Source organism: Odocoileus virginianus, chromosome 1 (assembly GCF_023699985.2).
Source record: "Odocoileus virginianus isolate 20LAN1187 ecotype Illinois chromosome 1, Ovbor_1.2, whole genome shotgun sequence".
In the NCBI taxonomy this organism is placed as follows: Eukaryota; Metazoa; Chordata; class Mammalia; order Artiodactyla; family Cervidae; genus Odocoileus; species Odocoileus virginianus.
In genome coordinates, this window is record NC_069674.1 from 70,411,970 (window position 1) to 70,435,069 (window position 23,100).

At 38.4% G+C, this 23,100-nt stretch overlaps 1 protein-coding gene across 3 annotated transcripts in view; it reads left to right on the forward strand.

Moving 5' to 3' along the window:
- RELN (reelin) overlaps window positions 1-23,100 on the forward strand; it is a 534,275-nt gene that overhangs the window by 386,620 nt on the left and 124,555 nt on the right. For all 3 annotated transcript variants that reach the window (XM_070469617.1, XM_070469611.1, XM_070469614.1), the window contains exons 21-24: window positions 11,250-11,442; window positions 12,436-12,548; window positions 18,259-18,396; window positions 19,249-19,435. In XM_070469617.1, the coding sequence (XP_070325718.1) occupies window positions 11,250-11,442; window positions 12,436-12,548; window positions 18,259-18,396; window positions 19,249-19,435 (631 nt within the window). The remainder of the gene's footprint in view (window positions 1-11,249; window positions 11,443-12,435; window positions 12,549-18,258; window positions 18,397-19,248; window positions 19,436-23,100) is intronic.

Below are 23,100 nucleotides of genomic sequence, written 5' to 3' on the forward strand. Positions count from 1 at the left end.
ATTGCAGTGAGGTGGACAAAATGAAGATTCAACTGAGAAATAACAGAAATCTTTGAAAGCATAAAAATTTTTTGTAAACTTTTAAAGTGTCTATAAACATTTTTAATGAATTTATTTGTTTTAATTGGAGACTAATTACTTTACAGTATTGTGGTGGGTTTTGCCATACATTGACATGAATCAGCCATGGATGTACACGTGTCCCCCATCCTGAACCCTCCTGCCACCTCCCTCCCCATCCCATCCCTCAGGGTTGTCCCAGTGCACGGGCTTTGAGTTCCCTGTTTCATGTATCGAACTTGGATCTATTTCACATATGTTAATATGTATGTTTCAACACTATTCTCTCAAATCATCCCACCCTTGCCTTCTTCCACAGAGTCCAAAAGTCTGTTCTTCACACCTGTGTCTCTTTTGCTGTCTCACATATAGGGTCATCGGTACCATCTTTCTAAATTCCATTTATATGCGTTGATACACTGTATTGGTGTTTTTCTTTCTGACCTACTTCACTCTGTAAACTCTTTTAGTTGGAGTATAATGGCTCTACAATGTTGTGCTAGTTTCTGCTGTACAGGAACACGAATCAGCTCTGTGTATACACCTATCCCCTCTCTCTGGAGCCTCCCACCGCCCCATTCCATCCCTCTAGGTCATCACACATCACAGAGCTGAGCTCCCTATGTTATACAGCAGCTGCCCACTGGTTATCTCTTTTACAGATGTATATCAATGTGACTTTCTCAATTCATCCTCCCCTCTCCTTCCTCCACTGTGTCCACAAGTTTGTCCTCTACGTCTTTGTCTCTGTTCTTGCCCTGCAAAAATGTTTATCAGTACCATTTTTCTAGATTCCATATATGTGTGTTAATACACAATATTTGCTTGTCTCTTTCTGACTTCATGCTGTATGACAGACTCTAAGTTCATCCACATCACTGCAAATGACCGAATTTTAGTTTTTTGTGTGGGTGTGTAATATTCCATTGTATATTATTGTATGTACCACATCTTCTTTATCCATTCATCTGTCAATGGACATTTAGGTTGCTTCCATGTCCTGGCTATTAGATAATGTAAATAATGCTACAAAGAACATTGGGTGCATGTATCTTTCTGAATTATGGTTTTCTCAGGGTATAGGACCAGTAGTGGGATTGCTATATCATATGGTAGTTCTATTTTTAGTTTTTTAAGGAACCTCCATACTGTTCTCCATAATGGTTATATCAATTTATATTTCCACAAACAATACAAGAGAGTTCCCTTTTTCCACACCCTCTCCAGCATAAAATTTCTACAGACTCTTAGAACTAGATTTTTTTTTAAGTGATTGGAATTAGCTGCTGGCGTGTAGACTTGGGGAGAACTGGGCTAGTTACACAAGAGATAAAGGTGAGTAACTGGGGCTGCAAATGGACCTCTGTGCTCCTAAGAAAGACATGGAGTCACTCTCTGTGGCTCCCAACAGAGTCACTGGTCTACCTGCCATCTCACAGTAGCACCTGTGCAGGTGTGTGCAACCTGGTTAGAAAGAGAATATAGTGTTCATTGTGGTCACAAACACTGTGTACAGACATCCTGAATGTCTAACCTAGGTGACTTATTTCCCCCCAGTTCTGTCTCCCACACATAAAACTATCTCATCCTTGAGAGAAAACTGCTATTAAGCACCCAATTTTTTGTTGAGATTTGTTTGCCAGGAGGCTGCTTTCTGTAGAAGCTGAATAAACAGCAGCCAAGCAGCTTGATTTAAGCATTTTATAGCTTAAAGCAAAATGCTGGTCCTGACTTGAAGAACCATGTGCAAATTTCCAAACTGAGAAAATAGAAATGAGACTGAAGATGCTAAAGAATATAAACTATGTACTTTAAATGGGAATTGTAATGATAAGCAAAATAAAGCAGGAGCTAGGAACAGAGGTATAAAAGGAGACTGAAATACATGCTGTAAAGCACATGTATTCCAAAATATTTTCTATTGCCAATTCAAACTAACAAGATAACTAAGGATTGCACTTATAAATCCATAATGACTTTTAAAATGAAGTATTGAATAAACACATGAAAAAATGCATTCATTATATGTAGAAATTTCAAATTTGTTTGAAGCTGTAGATGGATTGAAGTAAGTAAAAAAGATTGTCATAAAATACATTTGTATCTAGAAATTTCTTACATAGAGAATTACTCCAGTTGAGAAACCAGTAAAGAGAATATAGTCAGGAAAACAAAGGGAAAATTAATAAAACAGCCTATCATATGAATACAATATGTTAAGGCCTCATATTTTACATCTTCTTTCTCTAAAATCCTCATTGAAGTGATCGAGGCACCATAACAGAGAAAATGCTGTACCATTTTTGGACTTTGAAAGTTGAATGAGCTTCTTGAAGAAGTAGGGTGTGGGAGGAAAATGTGGTGGTGAGAGTGGAATGAGTGAACATTAGATGACTCCTTGCTCCTGGCCCTGATTCTTTGAGGCTGAGGCTGGGGCTCGATATCAGAAACACAGGTGATGCCATAGGGGGTGGCTGTCAGCAAAAGTATGAAAAGTCAGGTGTCTCCACACATCGAATAATGCAGAATGCAAAACCTGTTAGAATTATAAACAGAAAATTACAACCATAATTCAAAGTGTGCTTTCAATATTTTGTTTGAGTTCTTGATGGATGAAGCAAACAAAAAATAAGTGAGGACCTAGACAAATGTATGGGAGAAAATTAACAAGGATATTTAATAAAGAAAAAATTATACTCTACTAATAACAAATAAATGTCTCTTTCATATGTCCACTGGACATTTGCAAAAAAATAAGTTTGAATTAGGCTCTGAAAGAGTCTTAATAGATATCAATAAAGTACGAAACCAAAAGCAGGGGCCATTAAGGTCACATATGCCAGCACTTAAAGTTTTTTAACTATTTTTTCCCTGAAAACAATACACAGCAAAAACTGGGAAGAGGGAGTTATTTGCAACATTTATACTAGACTACATATCCCAAATATGTGAAAAATTTGTACAAATAAGTAAGGAAAAGATAAATTCCAATTCTAATGATGGGCAAATTACATGAAAGGCTACTTTAACACCCCAAAAAACTACAAATAGGTAATGACTAGTTAACATAGATATCATGTTAATTTTTCTAATAATCGAAGAAATATAGATTAAGAGATTTTGCATAGAGTAGCTAAAATGAAAGCTATTGTCAATGTTCAGTATTGATATGTGTTAAGAATTTGCAGTGCCATCATTGTTAATATTTTTGGTAAATATAATCTGGTACAAAATTTTTGAAGAACAGTTTAGCAATAAGTACTAACCTTTAAATTTTGCTTTGACCAAGCAATTCTGCTTCTAGGAATTTATCCTAAGAAAATAATTAAACAACTATACAGAGGTATAGAAGGATGCATATTGTAGAAGTATTGTTTATAACAGTGAAAAATGGAAACAACCTCCAAAGATTCCCATAATTGTAGATTGGCTTTATTCATTAAAAATGACAGTGTCTCAGTATATTTTTTCAATATGGAAAGGTGGCAATGAAATAGTTTTAGAAAGGAAAAAAAAACAGGACTATTATGATTCTATATTTTTTAAAAGAAAGAAAAGTAAGTGTCTGTGTATGTGTATATTCCTGTGTGTAAACATAAGGAAACCTGGAAGTATTTACACTAAAATATTAGTAGTGGTCATCTCTAGGTAGAATTGTGAATTTTTAGCTTTTTAAAAAATGCTTCTGTATTGTCAGTTTTTTTCCAATAAGTGTAAAGTTTTTATAATCCACTAAAATATTATGGTTATTTCTATTTTGAGACATAAGATTATAGAAAGTACAAATTAGTTTGTGTCACCTTTAATTCCACAGTATCAGCAAGTATTTCTGTCAACTCTAGTAAACATTTCTTTGAACAAAACCCTCAAAAAAGGATGATAGGGAGGTTTAAATTCATTCACATGTCCTTCTGCAGACTAATATAACTTCTGAATAGTATCAAACCAAAAAGGTTTTGTATTGGTCTTCTGTTTCTCTGAAAATGAGTTCTGCAGAGCTGTTCTTTACCATGGGTTTCTTGAAAATGACAGAATACTGCTTAGATTTCTAAGAAATGTAAACACTGGTGCATTGTCTTCTCTTGTGGCCCATTGGTAGTGAGACTTCTGCCACATAGTTTACTTACCAAACTATTCTGAAAGAGATGAATCAGTTGTCAAAAATGTCCCAGTCCCTAGGTGATTTGACTATTTTACATGAATTTCCTTTTAAAAAACTGTGTGACCTGAGTATTCCTCTGTTTACTTTAGTTAGATGTATCTGCCTTTCATATAACAGAGACTTTTTTTCTGGAGATGGGAATGAGGCTCTGGGGAAATGCAGAAAAGGCAGTTTCTTTAAGAGAGGATAACCTCAAAACCTTGTCTGTGTTCATTACAGCATTTAAGTAACTGTGGTTTTGGAAAACTTGCCTTTTCTCCCATCAAGAGCCCTCACTCATGTGCTCATTTTATTTAATATTCTTTGCATGCTTTTGATAGGCATGACATAGTGAAAAGGACATCAAAGTAGAAATCAAATTGCCTGGTTTCTAGCTTTTTAGTAACCATGTGACCCTGATGGTCAGCAGCTAAGACTCTCGGTTTTCCTTCTCTGTAACAGTGCTCAGGATCCCTGATGTATCTCAAATGATATTGACTCAGAAATCAAATGAAATAATCCAGCTGTTGGACAACCATGATGCCTTGTACCAACACCAGGTGCTTCTTGAGGTGTGCAGGGCTCTGAATGCTATGCAGGATGCAGAGCTGAGCAAGGTGTGACCTCTCCCTGTGGAGAGGCTTCCAGCCTGGTCAGGAAGATAGGTCCTCAGCAACCCCTGAGATTAAGCTATGAGGGGAAGGCAAAGGACCTATACTCTGGACTATGGAGACTTAGATATGACTAAGGAGACTTGAATTGCATTATGGTGTAATCTACTTACCAGTGTCATAACAGAGAGCCTACTAGCCTTCTTGGGGGTGGAAATGAAAAGGCACAGGGAGGTAAGCTTGCCCTAATGGAAAGAGTTATCCCCATTCTCTCATTAAAATGTGTAAGTATTAAAAGATTTGGGACTGTTTTATTGTTCCTTTATTTTTGAGGCACTCTTACAAATCAACATGAATAGAGCTAAGCCTCCAATTCCTAGTGCATTCTCTCTCCAGAATTTCTCCCCAAAATGCTGATGTGGCCTTTTTCTTTTTCTTTTTTTTTTTTTTTCTGTTTCTGTGATTGCAACAGAGAAGTTCAGCTTCATTTTTGCCTTTATAAACATATCTTGACTTAGACAAGCAGCAGAGAGGAGCAGTTTTGTAAATTAAAGGATTGCAGCCTGTGAAATTCTCTCCCATAAAATTCCAGTAGTGTATGAGCATCAGAATATTAAGGAGGAATATGTCAGACCTAATATCACTGACTTTCAGCCAGTCTTGAATAAATCATAAACAATCGAGTGAATTTGTTTTATGAGTGGTCAAGATTCTGAGGCGCAGATGTCTGTGATCTTCTTGGATTATTTTGCTTCAGATTAAGATGGCAGGAGAGCTGTCATACAGGGCTTCCCAGGCAGCGTAGCAGTGGAGAGTCTTCCTGCCAATGCAGGAGACGCAGGTTTGATCCCTGGGTCAGGAAGATCCCAAAGAAGGAAGTAGCAACCCACTCCAGTATTCTTGCCTGGGAAATCCCATGGGCAAAGGAGCCCAGTGGGCTATAGTCCATCGGGTCACAAAGACTCGGACACGACTTAGTAGCTGAACCACCACCACCACCACCAGTGGTATCATGCAGTACTGTGAAGTATGGCAGGTGTATCAGAAATGCATTCAGCTCTCAGTTGCAACAAGAACAACCAGAAAGGACTGACCATGGTATAAACAAAAGTGAAAAGGCTTATTTTGTCATTTGTAACAAGCCGTCCTAGGATTAAGGGCTGGAAGCAGCTTAACAAGGCCATCAGGGACCCATGCTCTCTTCATTTTCTACTCCACCATCTCTGCAGAGAAAGCTCCAACTGCATATTTCTTCCCGTTATTGTCATAGAATGGCCACTGCCCCATTAGGAAGAAAGCATTAGGAGCAATAGGCAGAAGGACATGCCAGCCAAATCCGTCTGTCTCTCTTTAGAAGCTTGTATTAAATCTGAGCAAGTAGATACTTCCCTGGAGGTCCATTGGTTAAGGACTCCATACTTCCAATGCAGGGGGGACAGGTTTGATCCCTGGTTGGGGAATTAAGATCCTGCCTGTCATGCAGAGGAAAACAATAGAATGGGAAAGACTAGAGATCTCTTCAAGAAAATTAGAGATACCAGGGGAGCATTTCATGCGAAGATGGGTACAATAAAGGACAGAAATGGTATGGACCTAACAGGAGCAGAAGATATTAAGAAGAGGTAGCAAGAATCCACAGAAGAACTGTACAAAAAAGATCTTCACGACCCAGATAATCACAATGGTGTTCTCACTCACCTAGAGCCAGACATCCTGGAATGTGAAGCCAAGTGGGCCTTAGAAAGCATTGCTACAAACAAAGCTAGTGGATGTGATAGAATTCTAGTTGAGCTATTTCAAATTGTGAAAGATGATGCTGTGAAAGTACTGGACTCAATATGCCAGCAAATTTGGAAAACTCAGCAGTGGCTACAATTGAAAAGATCAATTTTCATTTCAATCCCAAAGAAAGGCAATGCCAAAGAATGCTCAAACTACTGCACAATTGCACCCATCTCACACACTAGCAAATTAATGCTCAAAATTGTCCAAGCCAGGCTTCAGCAATATGTGAACTGTGAACTTCCAGATGTTCAAGCTGGTTTTAGAAAAGGCAGAGGAACCAGAGATCAAATTGACAACATCTGCTGGATCATTGAAAAAGCAAGAGAGTTCCAGAAAAATGTCTATTTCTGCTTTATTGACTATGCCAAAGCCTTTGACTGTGTGGATCACAGTAAACTGTGGAAAATTCTTCAAGAGATGGGAATACCAGACCACCTGACCTGCTTCTTCAGAAACCTGTATGCAGGTCAGGAAGCAACAGTTAGAACTGGACATGGAACAACAGACTGGTTCCAAATAGGAAAAAGAGTACGTCAAGGCTGTATATTGTCACCCTGCTTATTTAACTTATATGCAGAGTACATCCTGAGAAACTCTGGGCTGGATGAAGCACAAGCTGGAATCAAGATTGCTGGGAGAAATATCAATAACCTCAGATATGCAGATGACACCACCCTTATGGAAGAAAGTGAGGAAGAACTAAAAAGCCTCTTGATGAAAGTGAAAGAGGAGAGTGAAAAAGTTGGCTTAAAGCTCAACATTCAGAAAACAAAGATCATGGCATCCAGTCCCATCACTTCATAGCAAATAGATGGAGAAACAGTGGAAACAGTGGCAGACTTTATTTTGGGAGGGGCTCCAAAATCACTGCAGATGGTGACTACAGCCATGAAATTAAAAGACGCTTACTCCTTGGAAGAAAAGTTATGACCAACCTAGACAGCATATTAAAAAGCAGAGACATTACTTTGCCAACAAAGGTCCATCTAGTCAAGGCTATGATTTTTCCAGTAGTCATGTATGGATGTGAGAGTTGGAATATAAAGAAAACTGAGCACTGAAGAGTTGATGCTTTTGAACTATGGTGTTGGAGAAGACTCTTGAGAGTCCCTTGGACTGCAAGGAGATCCAATCAGTCCATCCTAAAGGAAATCAGTCTTGAATGTTCATTGGTAGGACTGATGTTGAGGCTGAAACTCTGATTTTTGGCCACCTGATGCAAAAAGCTGACTCATTTGAAAAGACCCTGATGCTGGGAATGATTGAAGGCAGGAGGAGAAGGGGATGACAGAGGATGAGATGGTTGGATGGGGTCACCGACTCAATGGAAATGAGTTTGAGTAAACTCCGGGTTGGTGATGGACAGGCAGGCCTAGCATGCTGTGGTCGATGGGGCCTCAAAGAGTCAGACACGACTGAGCAACTTAACTGAACTGATGTCATGCAGTGCAGCCAAAAAATAAAAATAAATAAAAGAGAAAAAAGCTGAGTGAATTTACCCACAAAGCATCTTTCACTTACATCTCGCTGGTAAAAACTCATTGGTGGACATGGGCACCCCTAGACCAATTACTAGGAGGTGACTGGGGAGAGGGATGCTCTAGATGGCAGCTGAATCAGCCTACCTACCCAACAACATCTGCCCACAACTGCTGGTGGTACAGATGTTCATGCCAAATAAGAATTTTATTATCACTGTGTAACCATCCTCATTTAGCCTCTTAACTTATCCTTTTCTATATGTTTTGTTTTCTACCTTGGTGTCTTGGCACCTTTAAAAGCTGTTATCATCAGGGGAGCTCACAGAGCACACACTTCTCAGGTTTGAATGCTTCCTCTCTCCAACCAAGTTTCGTGGTTAATTTGTAACCATGCAAAAGTTAGGTGCAGGCGCCATTTGCAAAACCCAGCACTTCTTTCTGAATCTGTACAGAATTGCCAGGACACTAAACCATCTCAGAAAGGAGGAATTTAAAAGGAGTGCTGATTGTGAAAATAATCTTTAATTATTTCAGGAATGCTGGAGTGGAGAAGTACTCTGTATGATTTGAGTGAGAAAGTTTTAGTGCCTAGTCTATGTGGCCTGTGGACCATTCAGCCCATGTGCTACTATGCCCTCTGGGTTTTTTAACTGGATGTCTAGGGTATATACTGCACCTTCAAACAGTTAAATGAAGGCTAGTTTTTGCCTCTGATAACCTTTCTCATAAAGGGTAGTTGAAAGAGCATATAACCCTTGAAGCTAAAAGCAACATTCATTTCTCACAGGGAAAAGTGTTTGGGGTTTTGTTTTGTTTTTTGCCTGTTTTAAAGACTATGAAATTTATATAGATGTTTGTGCCCATATAGCTTACTAGTATTTTTGTTCAATGCTGATTTCTTTTATTTTGTAATTTTACTAAAAATTGCATCCCACAGCTTCATATTTTCTAGATTGCATTTTGCATACCCTTACACATAGCAGCAGTCATGGTTTTCTATATCTTAAGATAGGCACATCACTGCATAGTAACTGAAAGTTAATGGTTTTTAAATTAACTATAAATGAAAATTATTTAAAACTACAGAGTTTTCTTCTCTGTCTTAGAGTAATAGAAGGACAAAGAGATAGTGTATTGGTTGAGAAGTTTGGGAATCAGGCAAAGCTGATTTCTCGTTAAGTGTCTGCCATTTACTGTCTCCATTTCCTCATTTGTTGTTGTTGTTGTTCAGTCAGTAAGTTGTGTCTGACCCTTTGTGACCCCATGGACCTCCACTATCTCCTGCGTACATTCATGCTAAGTCACTTCAATCATGTCTGACTATTTGTGACTGTATGGACTGTAGCCTGCCAGGCTCCTCGGTCCGTGGAATTCTCCAGGCAAGAATACTGAAGTGGGTTGCCATGCCCTCCTCCAGGAGATCTTCCCAACTCAGGGACCAAACCTGCAAGGATTGAACCTCCATCTCTTTATGTCTCCTGCATTGACAGGCGGATTCTTTACCACTAGTGCCACCTGCAAAGTCCAATTGTCTCCTTAAGTGTGCTCAGATTCATGTCTATTGAATCACTGATGCTATCTAACCATCTTATCCTTTGCCTCCGCCTTCTCCTGCCTTCAATCTTTCCCAGCATCAGGGTCTTTTCCAATGAGTCTGCCCTTCGCATCAGGTGGCCAAACTGTTGGAGATTCAGCTTTAGCATCAGTCCTTCCGATGAATATTCAGGATTGATTTCTTTTAGGATTGACTGTTTAAATCACCTTGCAGTCAAGGGACTCTTGAGAGTCTTCTCCAGCACTACAGATTGACAGCCTTCTTTATGGACATCTCACGTGACTACTGGGAAAACCATACCTTTGACTATATGGACCTTTGTCAGCAAATTGATATCTCTGTTTTTTTAACATGCTATCTGGGTTTGTCATAGCTTTCCTTCCAAGGAGCAAGCATCTTTTAATTTCATGGCTGCAGTCACAGTCCACCGTGTTTTTGGAGCCCAAGAAAATAAATTCTGTCACTGTTTCCACTTTTCCCCCTTCTATTTGCCACGAAGTGATAGGACCAGATACCATGATCTTAATTTATTTTAATGTTGAGTTTCAAACCAGCTTTTTCATTCTCCTCTTTGACGTTCATCAAAAGGCTCTTTATTTCTTCTTCACTTTTCTGCCATTAAGAGTGGTATCATCTGCATATCTGAGATTGTTTTAATTTCCTCTGGTAGGTTATAAATTCCTTGAGAACTTTTCTCTGAAAGTAATTGTGCGTACCTTCAAGCACTTTATAATCACATAATACTCAGTTGCGTACTCATGTGTGCTCAGTGGCTGAATTGTGCCTGACTCTTTACAACCCTATGATTGCAGCCCGCCAGTCTCCCCTGTCCACAGGATTTTCCAGGCACGATTACTGGAGTCGGTTACCATTTCCTCCTCCAGGGAATTTTCCGACCCAGGAATGAAACCTGCGTCTCCTGCACTGGAAGGCGGATTCCTTACCACTGTGCCACCTGGGACCCAGTCAATCATGGGGATTTTACAACCATTAAAACCACATTATCTCATTTTCAGTATTTAATAGCTGAGTACTGAAGACTGGAGAATTTTAAAACTGAAAAATCTCAAATTGTCCCATTTCCTACCACCAAACAGCCACTGCAAACATTCTGGTTAATTTCCATCATATATCATTTTGCAAATTTTTTAAAAACATTTTTGTCACATGTACAATAATTTGATTATATTACCTTCATAAATATGTGAAATATGGGCAGTCTGTCAAGTGACTATACCAGTTTACTTAAGCATTCCAGTTTCCCTATAGTTTGACGTTAAAATGTTTGCCAGTTATTTCCTTGGGATAGAGTCCATGAAACGAGTCAAACGTTTTTTATCTATTTGAGCAGTACATGAGTGCATACCCATTTTCAAATATATTTGACCATTCAAGGTATCAACTTAAAAAAAAATATTGCTTCTTTGATAGGCAGATATTTGATATTTGATATTTCAAATTGCCTTTTTTAAATTAATTGAAATCCATTCTAGAACTTGGCAAGATTTAAATAAGTAAAATAAAATTATTTTGGCATACGGTATGAAATGAAAAGCTTAATTTTTCCCTAATATATTGCTGGTTTTAATTTTCTGATTTCCTCCTCTGTCTTTCAGTTTTACAGGCGATTCTAAACTTGCCTCAAGTATGCGCTATGTAGAAACACAATCAATGCAGATAGGAGCATCTTACATGATTCAGTTCAGTTTGGTGATGGGCTGTGGCCAGAAATATACCCCACACATGGACAATCAGGTGAAACTAGAGTATTCAACCAACCATGGCCTCACCTGGCACCTCGTCCAAGAGGTAAGTCTATTTTCTCTAAAACTTGTGATAAGTAGACTTCACTTTTTTACGTAGGGAGCAGAGAATTAAAATTCTAAAAGTTTAGGTTTGGTTGAAAAGGAACAATATTACTTGTAACAGAATTGACATAAACTCAGCAATGGATTATAAGGATGCCATATTTTGCACTATCAGATGCTAAAGGGAATTGAAAATCTTTAAAATATGGTAATAGATATACTAGGATGGTGTTTTCAACATTATTTTCTCTAGCTCTCTTTCTCTATTAAAATCTCTTTCTTCTTTCCCTGTAGCATGTCTTCATCTGTTCTTCACCTGCAGGTAGACCATACTAAGAATATATCTCCTGCCTTAAAAAACAAAAAAGAAATACATAATTCCAGGTTCTTGAAATAAAATGTACTTCTTTCTATATACATACTGGTGATTCATACATATAGTATGATATTTATGCAGGTACTACTGATATGCATAAATAATACTGAATAGGATAATGTTACCAGGTGGTGCTAGTGGTAAAGAGCCCACCTGCAGTGCAGGAGACATAAGAGATATGGGTTCAATACCTGAGTCAGGAAGACCCCCTGGAGAAGGGCATGGCAACCCACTCCAGTATTCTTCCCCAGTAAATCCCTTGAACAGAGGAGCCTGGAGGGCCACAGTCCATAGGGTCTCAAAGAGTTGGACATGACTGAAGCGACAGTATGCACCAAATAACAGTGTGACACTAACAGGTCAAAAAAGGAACCCTAATCCAGTTTCTGTTTTTCCATGTGGCCACTAGAAGACATTTCACTGCCTTGTGGCATCTCATTTATTTCCCAAATATTTTAGCTTCACAGAAGGAAAATTTATGGATCGTATCCATATTGCAAATGGTTAAGATGATAACATTAGATTTCTCTAAGGTCTTTTTCTCTTGTTTTGAGTGAGTAAACATATTGCTCTGAGGAAATGGAAGCTGAGTTAAATTTTTGCCTGATTCTCTTTTAGGAATGCCTTCCAAGTATGCCGAGTTGTCAGGAATTTACATCAGCGAGTATTTACCACGCCAGTGAGTTCACACAGTGGAGAAGAGTCATAGTGCTTCTTCCCCAGAAAACTTGGTGAGAGATGCCATCTTCAGATATGACTGTCACTTTAACTTTTATGTCTCTTCTAGCATGACGAATATGAAGAAGAGTTAAGCGCAAGATGGCAGTATGCATTCCTCTTTTTTTTATTTTAGAATCAAAAGATCTTTCTTTTTGTACTGCGGATATTTGAAAAATAGAGCTAATGAAAATTTGGTTTCCAAAGTGTCGTAGCTTTTCCTCATCTCTCTTTTTGCCTCAACTTTTCATTTTGTGGGAAAGCTCATTGAGCCAGTTTCTTTGGGTTTGACATATAAAGGGGAATGACACGGGAATCTAAAAACTCCTGTGTCAAAAGTTTGGATTGCAAATCTGTTTTCTTCCTGCAAAGGCCTGCTTTTTCTTTTAAAAGCTTAACATGTCCTTTTTTCTCTATTCTCTTTCAGTAAGAATGAAGATCACCCCAGGCAGAAGCCTCAGTAACTAGGGAGAAAGTTTAATATTTAATAATATGAAAGAGAAAAGCACATTTTCCCCAAATATTGCATTGTTTCATGTTAGACTGATCACTCCGAGGCCTGTTTGAGGAATAGACTGTAGGATAAAGAGTGAAGACAGGAAGACCAGTTCAGGGGGTGTGGGGTGGTCCAAGCATTAAAAGTTTAGGTGGCTTGGAGTATGATTATAACAGACATGGCAAGAGCCATCGTTTGTGAAATTTATTTTAATGAAATTGGACTTGTTGATGGACCAGATGGGAGCTGGGGTAGAATGGGAAGAATCAAAAACAGTTTCTAAATTCTGGGCCTGGGAAAAATGTCGAATGGTAGTACCACTAAGAAGGGAGAGGCTGGAGGAGTGGATTTAGGACAGTGGATTAAAAGTCATGTGCTTCTTATGTTTTGTGCTATGAATTTTGAGATACTTACCTATTCAAGTAAAAAAGCCAATTGGACTTAGGAATCTGGAGCTCAACAGGGGGGTTGGACTTAAAAGTTAAAAATTATGAGTACTATTTAAACCCTGGAACAAGATAAGCTCACCCAAGAAAGAACCTTTGACCAGAAATTAGAACACCTGAGTTCTCAGTATATCTCTGTTAATGACTGACTTCATGCTTTAGCCATTCACAGCCTCTTCAAATGTAATTCCTTATGTGTGTGATGAAGAGGTTGAATTAGATGATCTTAAAGATCCCTAGCACTTCTGGTGTTCTATGATTTGTGTAGCAGAAAAGGCATAAAAGAGACAAAAAATTATATTTTTCTGTGGTATCTGCTTTCCTAGACCCCTTTTTTAAAGAAAATTACTAAATCAACCCTTCTTGGACTATTTTATAGGAGAGTTAGGTTCCACACAAAAACAATTGGCTAGATAACCACCTAAAATTATTATTATACCTCCTTTAGTTGAACATTGAATTACTGCATTATAGAAGAATGCCTCCTTGATTATTTTTAAAGATTCATCATTATGTCAGTTTGAACAAAATGCTTGAACTTTAATTTTCACATATTTTTTATATCCAACTGTGAACTATTTCCTGGATACTCAATTATGCTTTGTATAACAAGTTGTTGCTTTCTCTAACATCCTACTCTTTTATATCTACTGCTGGGAATATAATCAAGATTTATATTTAATTTCAGTGATATTCCAAGCATGTCTATCAAGATTATAAAAAAACATTATATCAAACAATTGAAATACCAGTCATAGTTTGTGCAAAGCTACTGAGGTGTTGTTTTTTTTTCTAATTTGCCCCCATTATTTCACCATTATGTATATCACCTCATTATTTTAAAACCACTGATTTTTATTCATTGACATGTGGGTTACCATTTCAAAATTATGATGGTAAGATAATCCTGACAATATATTTAAGAGATTTTTATTCCCAGAGTAAATGTTTTATTCTGGGAATGTTCCCAGAAACATTTTAAATTATTATCCTTAATTACCATAGTGTAGACAGTATCCCAAAAAGTACTGTCCTTTATCAAAAAAGGACTTTGCAGGTTACTTAACACTAAAATTGTATGTTGTATTATTATCTCTTAGCTTAAAAGATATTACTATTAGGTTGAGTTTTACTGTAGTTAAAAAGAAATCAAATTCTCATCAATGTTTATTAGGCATGCGTGCCTGCATGCTAAGTTGCTTCAGTCGTGTCCAACTCTTTGTGACTCTATGGACTGTAGCCTGCCAGGATCCTGTGTCCATGGGATTCTCCAGGCAAGTATATTGGAGTGGATTGCCATGTCCTCCTTCATTTATTAGGCACTTGAGAGGAAATATGTTGATTCTTAAAGTCTTTAGTTTTTATACAACACCTGACACATTGTTGGGATATTCATTAAATGTTGGGAAATTAAATAGAATTTCAATTTAGTATGCTTTGATGAACCAAAGAGATGTTTTATTACAAGCCATATCTTTTTTACAAACTGAAAAAAAAATCTACTAGATTATTCACTCTTGACAGCTTGCCTTTATGTACATGTAGGTAAATTATTGAATTCTGCTTTTCCAAATTTCCTTCAAAGCCCTGGGTGAGGAAAGTAAAACTATTTCTGAAACACAAACAATCCAATAGGATATTTATTTTAATATTTCTACTGACTAATACTTAAACTAAACATTATTGCAGTAATAGTTTGAAAAATAATGTCCAACTAGTTATTATCCTTGTTTTTGTACCTATAATGCTCTAAAGCTCTGCTCTAAAGATAAAGTATGTTTATTCTCTTTGACATTCTTGTTAACTTTCTTATGTGCATTTCAGACTTTTGCAGATGGCAGGTTTTTCCCAAGCATTGGGAGAAGAAATTACAGTTTAGTTTGAGGCAGTATTCCTTCTGCCAAATCTTTCTTCTGCTGTTTTGATTCAAGCATATGCAACTATAAATTGAACACAGACAAGCAAATGTGATCTGCATTGTCAAAGATCTGTTAACTTTAGAAGATATGCTAGATAAGACAACTTAGATTGAAATATTGAATATATATACACCTGCTCAAAGAAATTATATTTTATATGAACTGAACATTTGTTACCCAATGAAAATTAACTTCATTTTTATGAGAGACATTTACATAAGAACAGAGCCTAATGAGACCCAAACAGCTGTCAGTTGCTGATTTCATAAACAAATCAACACCTAATGACTGAATGAGTTTCAGAATAATTGAGTAAATGTAATTACAGTCGCTGAAGGTAGAAAATACAGTTTAGTCAGCTTTCATTTAATTTGATTCCTTGAGTTAGCTAACTATCAAGAGATGACTCAGTGGTATTTTATTTCACTCTAGAAGTTTATAAGGGGGGAAATCAAATAAAAAAAAAAGACTGTCAAGTTTTGTTGCATTTGAAAATCTATAGTTTGGATTTTAAATGCAGGTCAAATTCATTTCATGATCCACTAGGCAGTAGTGATACATCCAGACTCAATCCAAAGTGCACAGGATTTTCTTCTTAAGAATACTTAATTTTGAGAGACAGAGGCAGGGAGGAGGAAGAAGAGAGAGAAAGAGAAAATTGGCAAATTAAATATTTGTATTGGGGGTGATATTTAGCAGTGACGCAGCTGCAAATCAGTGAGATCACACCTTGTGTTCTCACATGTGATCAGCTGGAGATTGCTCACACAACTAATTTTTTTTCTCACTAAAAATGAAGCCAATATTCAACCTCTTTCACTTTCTTTTCTGTTAATTAACATCAGCACATGAAACTGTGGGTTGTCATTTTAAATGGAATAATTCACTTTAAGCGATTTATCTTAATGAAATATCTTTTCAGAGATATATATGTAAGGATAAGTTATTTATAAAAAGGATTTCGACTGTGTTTAATGTGATTGTTTAGAAGCATAAATTAGGTCAGATTTCTGAAACCCTCCAACCCCATTTTAATATTTGAAATATCAAAACTTCAAAATAATATATGCCATGGGTTTTATGTAAGCACGTGATTATAAAGAAAATAAACTATCACCTCTGTCAACAAATCACAAGAGTAGTCATTAAATTTTTGAGCTGGAAAGGATCCTAGAAATCAGTTTGCCCAATCTCCTAATTTGAGAGGTGAGAAACTAGAAGCTCCTGAAGGCTTAAATTTCCCACTAAAGGTCACACAGCTGATAAATTGCAGAGCCACGGTCCTTGGGGTCGAGTCCCCTGACTCCTAACACATTTTTCACTCCGTTACCTACAGAAGTCAGAAACAGGATGCCCTTTCCTGGCCTTGTCCGTCCACTCATTGGTTCACTTTTTAACAGACTTTTTGTACTTACTTTATTCTGTTCCTGTGCAAACTACTGAGATAAAAAGATATCCCTGTCTCCAAGAACTCAGTCTAGACACCTGTGACCCTCAGCTTGACTCAGATTGTATCAGTCTTAAAAGAATATAGTCATCTCTCTAAGTGACAGTGGTGCATGAGTCTTAATTGTCTTCTGTTGGGCTCCAAGATAATGTCCCTACTTTTATAGTAAGCTTTTCTAAAACACATTTCTTAATTGGACTATGAAAATCGTGATGGCTATTAGATTACAAATATAAACTGTTACCATGGAAGGGGGCATCTGTCTCATTGTATGTTCCAGGAAAAGCACTGATATGCTGCAAACCTGTGTCTACTGGATGCATCTCGGTGAATCCTGAAATTATCCTACTATGAATAAAAATGCAACGTATCAACCACATATCATTAGTAAAATAAACAGTAAAGGCTTAGTCTGGATTTTAACAGTCTGTTATGTACTTAGGGAGTATTTAATATGTGGATAATTGATGCAATAGACTTTAATGGATCATTCAGAGCCATTAAGATCAAGTGTGTCTGTAGCTAGTGTACTAGGGGAGGGTTTAATCAATTGAACTGAGCATGCACGCCTATTCTGCACCTTTTTTTGTTTGTTCTCTCTTGTTTTACACTTTGACCAGATAAAACTGGTCACGGATGCCTGAAACTTCCTAGAGGTGAAAAGTATGATGTGATTTTAAAAGCACATTTTGTGGTAGTCAATGAATGGAAACCCTCTTGGCATTTCTCTCAGAATGTCTTCTTTAGACTTTATAGCTCATTTGAATCAGGGTCCCAAGTGTTTCTCTATGTGTAACAGACTGTTTAAGTTTTTATCTCCACTTAACATCCACTTCTCCATGAAAACCAAGCAAGTTAATGTTTCAGAAATAATGAGCAGGATTTAGCACCCAGGTGTTCTTACTTGGAAAATAGTACAATGTCACCCATCCTCTCAATCCCAAAACAATACCTGCAAACAAAACTTGTGTTTTATATTGAGCGCCAACTGGAAGTCTTCAAATAACTACTGATACATTTATTGTAAGAAACTGCATTACTCTAAGATAAACACTGTGCATTTTCATCTGTGAAAGACAGTTTTGTATAAATATTTATTTTTTAAAATTAGTCTATCTTCCTTTCTTTTCCTAGCATCAAAATCCTAAGCAATAACAGCAACAAAATCTGATATTGTATTTTTCTTTAAAATGTCTCAAATTAAGACTGATGTAAACAGATAAGTAGACTTTTCTTCATGATGGAATTGTTGAATCAGACAGTAACTGAGTGGAAATTAAACCCCTAAAGAAAAATGATTGGCAGCTAAATTCAAGTTCCAAAGAGTTAGTTCTCTGGAGAATTTTGAACTCTGACGTTCTTTGTCTATATGACCCCATGTCATGTTTTTATTACTGTACCTTGGCTTGTTTCTAGGTCCAGTGCCACCCGCTTCCGCTGGAGTCAGAGCTATTACACAGCTCACGACGAGTGGGCTCTAGACAGCATTTACATCGGGCAGCAGTGCCCCAACATGTGCAGTGGGCATGGCTCCTGTGACCGCGGCACGTGCAGGTATATGTGTCAGAAGAGACGATTGACTCTGCTTCTCTGGGTGTGTTTACAACGATACCACAGCAGCTGCCATCAGACCTCTTCTGATAAATAATGAAATAGCCAAAGGAAAACGATCCTCCTTTCTATCCTTATTTTAGATGTAAAAGATATTGTTGCATTTCAACAAGTATAAAGCCATATATTCTAATTTTAAAATGCAACCTCCTGGGTTTGTATTTTCAGAGTTTATCAGTTAGCCCTACAGTCCTCTTTGTTAGTTAATAGAGCTTGGCTATTGCTTCTCCTTCCTTCCCCTGGTAGTCTTAAAGCACAAGTCAAACAGCTGCTGCATACTTTCCTACACCACTTCACCAGAAGCTCAAAGTTGTATACAGAAGGGGATGTTGATTATCGCTAATGAGGATGAGATAGGAACACACTTGAATACTTAAAGACTCTAAAAAAGACATAATTTAATCAGAAGGAGGAACTGTGAAACATGGCCACAGTTAACTATTGGGTGAGCAGAAAAACATTTACATGTGACCTTTTATGCCTACAGGAAAATTTCACAATCGTTCCCCTCTGCCCAACCATACATGTGCATATACGCCCATATCTTTCTTCATTATCCTCATTTCTACCATTATAGCACTTTCTTTTAAAAATGGATGCTGTCCCTTTTTCCCCATGTGAAAAACTGAAGGTTGTTACCTACCACCATGTACAAAGACTAACAGTGTAGTGAAAAGTCTAGTGCAGATGCTAATACCTGAGCAAAACTGAGACATAGGGAATGTTGAGGGTCAGATGGCTGTGGCAGTCACATACGAGTCTATCACTTGTTCACTCAGCCCTCCTCTCTCATAGGTGTGACCAGGGATACCAGGGCACCGAGTGCCGCCCAGAAGCTGCCCTTCCTTCCACGATCATGTCGGACTTTGAGAACCCGAGTGCTTGGGAGTCTGACTGGCAAGAAGTTATTGGGGGACAAATTGTAAAACCCGAAGAAGGGTGTGGTGTCATCTCTTCCGGATCATCTCTGTATTTCAGTAAGGTATGAGTGAGAGCCAGGAGTAAATGATCAGGGCAGTGGCTATTTCAATATGTGACTGATGTTATGAAGCAGTCTGAACTCAGAAGATACAAATGTGACGCAGTTTTATCTTTTCCCACCTTGTCTGCTTTTGATCGAAACTGAAGGTTGCTCAGTTGTGTTCAACTCTTTGCAGCCCCAAGGACTATACAGTCCATGGAATTCTCCAGGCCAGAATACTGGAGTGGGTGGCCTTTCCCTTCTCCAGGGGATCTTGCCAACCCAAGGATCGAACCCACAATGAGCATTCTTTACCAGCTGAGCCACAAGGGAAACCCAAGAATACTGGAGTGGGTTAGCCTATCTCTTCTCTTTTTTTTCTTCAGCTCTTGATTGGACTTTGCCAAATTCCTGTGCCTTAACTCCATTTGAGAAACTCTTTTATAGTTTTATGCTTGTCTTAGCTTACTACAAATCCAGGTAGGCCGATCTAAAATTCCTGCCCCTCTTGTACCTGATTTAAAGCTCATTGCTTTCCTTTCCTCTAGTACCAGCCATGCTTGTGTCTTGAGGGGCTTTGAGTGGGGCAGGGTCTTGGCCCCTTCTCATCCCAGCCTTTGAAGGGTGTGTGAGCATGTGGGTCTGGGGATAAGGATGTGAGTGGTGGTGGAGCTTAGAAGTTAACAATAGCGACTCTGTAGCCAGACTGCCTGTTTCAATCTGATTCTGCCACTTACTAGCTGTGTGACTTTGAACAAATTCCTTAATCTGTCTGTGGCTTGGCTTCCTCATTGGTGTTATATATATGTGTGTGTGTGTGTGTGTGTATATATATATATATATATATATATCATTAGCATTATTATGCAGGTTAAATGAGTTAGTACTTGTAAATCACATAGAACAGTACCTAACACATAGAAAGTACTTCTAGAAGTATTTATTAAACTTGGATTATTAAGTTTATTAAACTTTTAATAGATTGCCATTAATCCCAAGAATATGGTTGAAGGAATGAGGGGTAATGATGAGGGTGGAGGTGTGCAGAGCTGTTCCTGGGGAAGTAACCAGCTGTCCATCAATAGCAAACATCTCAGTTCCTATTTCCACTCAGTTTGGTGGCTGCTTGTGGTGTCTGCTGATGTGGGACCTTCCTAGTCAACTTGGGCTACTATGATAAAATACCATAGAGTAGGGGACTGAAACAGCAAACATTTTCTTCTCACAGTTGTGAAAGCTAGAAAGTCTAAGATCAAGGCACCAACAGATTCAGTGTCTAATGAAGGCCTACTTCCACACTTGTAGAATGGTCATCTTTGCATTGCATTCTCACAGGGGGCAAGAGAGAGCATGCATGCTAAGTCGCTTCAGTTGTGTCCAACTCTTTGCAACCCTGTGACCTGGAGCCTAGCAGGCTTCTCTGTCCATGGGATTCTCCAGGCAAGAATACTGGCGTGGATTGCCATGCCCTCCTCCAGGGGACCTTCCTGACCCAGGGATTGAACCTGCATCTCTTACATCTCCAGCATTGGCTGGCAGGTACTTTTATCACTAGCACCACCTGGGAATCCCCAAGAGAGAGCAGAGAGAAAAAGCAGACTCTCTTGTGTCTCTTCTTATAGGGGCACTAATTCCGTCATGAGGACTCCACCTTCATAACTTAATTACCTGCTGAAGGCCCCACCTCCTAATACCATCCCTTTAAGGGTTAGTCTTCCAGCATGTGAATTTGGGAACATCTTAACATGAAGTCCATAACAGAGACTCCAAGTAGAAGTTTATCTTGCAGGCTTCAGCTTCCCCAGTGGAAGCAGACAGATCAGTATAAACCAACTAGAGACTGAGATGCCAGCCAGAATCCCTAAGTCTGATTCTCTTGGAACAATCCTAACACACATTGCTTGGTGAGGGATGGGGTTGAGAGAACTACCTCCCTCCCCTCCCTTGCTACAGTCTAGGAAGGCCATTCTTTTCTTCCTCTCTCCTCCAGCTCCTCTCTTCATATGGTCTTCAAAAGGACTGCAACCTGAGCAGTATGCGCAACCGTAATTATTAGCAGCTCTCTTTAGAATGTGGAGTGACTAGTGCCCCTTCTTCCCAGCAAGGACTATAGCCACCAGTTCTAGGACAATGGGAAATGTCTCATTCCACATCATATAGCAAGTACGTAAAGGTGGGTGATATATCATAGGGCTGATATGTTGCAGAACCTGTTGGGGCAGAAATCCAAAACACGTTAATTTATGCAAATATAAAAATAGATACAGCTTTTGTTTTGATACAGGTGCAGAACAAAGAATCAGCAAGTAAACAAGATAGAGAATGACAGAAAATCAGGGATGGATTTTATTTAATGATATTCTTATCTATTGACACTGAAGGTTCCCTGGTCATTGTTCTTAGAGATGATACTCAATAAGTGACCAATACACATTCTATAGATCTGGATACACAGGCTAATCCTGCAGAAATGGAAACATTGTATCTCTGATACCATCAGTTCTAAAACAAGATGATGAATCCCTGGGCTTCCTTGGTGGCTCAGATGGTAAAGAATCTGCCTGCAATGTGAGAAATCTGGGTTTGATCCCTGGGTCAGGAAGATCCCCTGAAGAAGGGAACAGCTGCTCACTCCAGTATTCTTGCCTAGAAAATTCCATGGACAGAGGAGCCTGGTGGGCTACTGCCCATGGGGTCGCAAAGAATCAGATGCAACTGAGCAACTAACACACATGAATCCTTAACCAGTATGTATCCAAACAGCCCAGTAAACATGTGTGTTCACACACAGATATTTTAAACATATAAGGGTTACATATTAATATTTCTTCCTCTTAATTAAAGATGATGTCTGGAGTCAAGCTACCTGGCTTTGTACCTGGGCTCCAAAACTCATGTATTGGTTCACCTTGCAGAGTTATAACATCTTTCTGTGTCTCATCCCACTTTGAAGTAGGATGTTGGGAGTGAGTTAATGCAGGTAAAGAATAAAGGATAGTGTTGGGCACATAGAATTACCATTATAAGTGTTAGCTATCATAATTACATTTTATGAGAATGAATTTCAAATTGGTTTATTGAATATTTCCATAGGCATGCCCTGCCACTAATAAAATAAGCATTTCAAAAATAAAATCAATCTCTTCCTCCCACACCAACTTTCTCTGTAAATTTTTGTCAAGATATCTAAGGATCATAGATATACTTTTTTCTCTTGAATCAGTCGGACCTGTTTTGAATTCTAAGTGAGAGAAACTAGCTTAAGCGAAAAAGAAGGAAATTTAGTTCTTGTAATCAAAACAGGGAGGGCTTAGATGAAACTGGCCACAGAGATACCTGGAACTGGAAACTCAAATGCCCACAAAACTCTCTTCTTAAGAGGAGATTCTATTTTCAGGTCAGCAATCATTGTGAGAGTGGTCATGGCCACAGAGCCCTATAAGCAACTCCATGGGAAAATGTGTGTGTAGAGCCTGCACTCCTTTATCCTGGTCTCGGGTAGTTTCTTGATGCTTCTCTAGTTCCTTTAATCTGGCCTCAGTGGTCTTCTCTGGAATGAAGAATGTGGATATCTTCCACTTGGTGGGGGTTTTAGTTCTATCAAGAATGCAAAGATATTGTTATGTGTTTCCCTTTAGGCAAAAGGAGGACTCTGCCACAAGGTTGCACTATTGTTTATTGTTCCT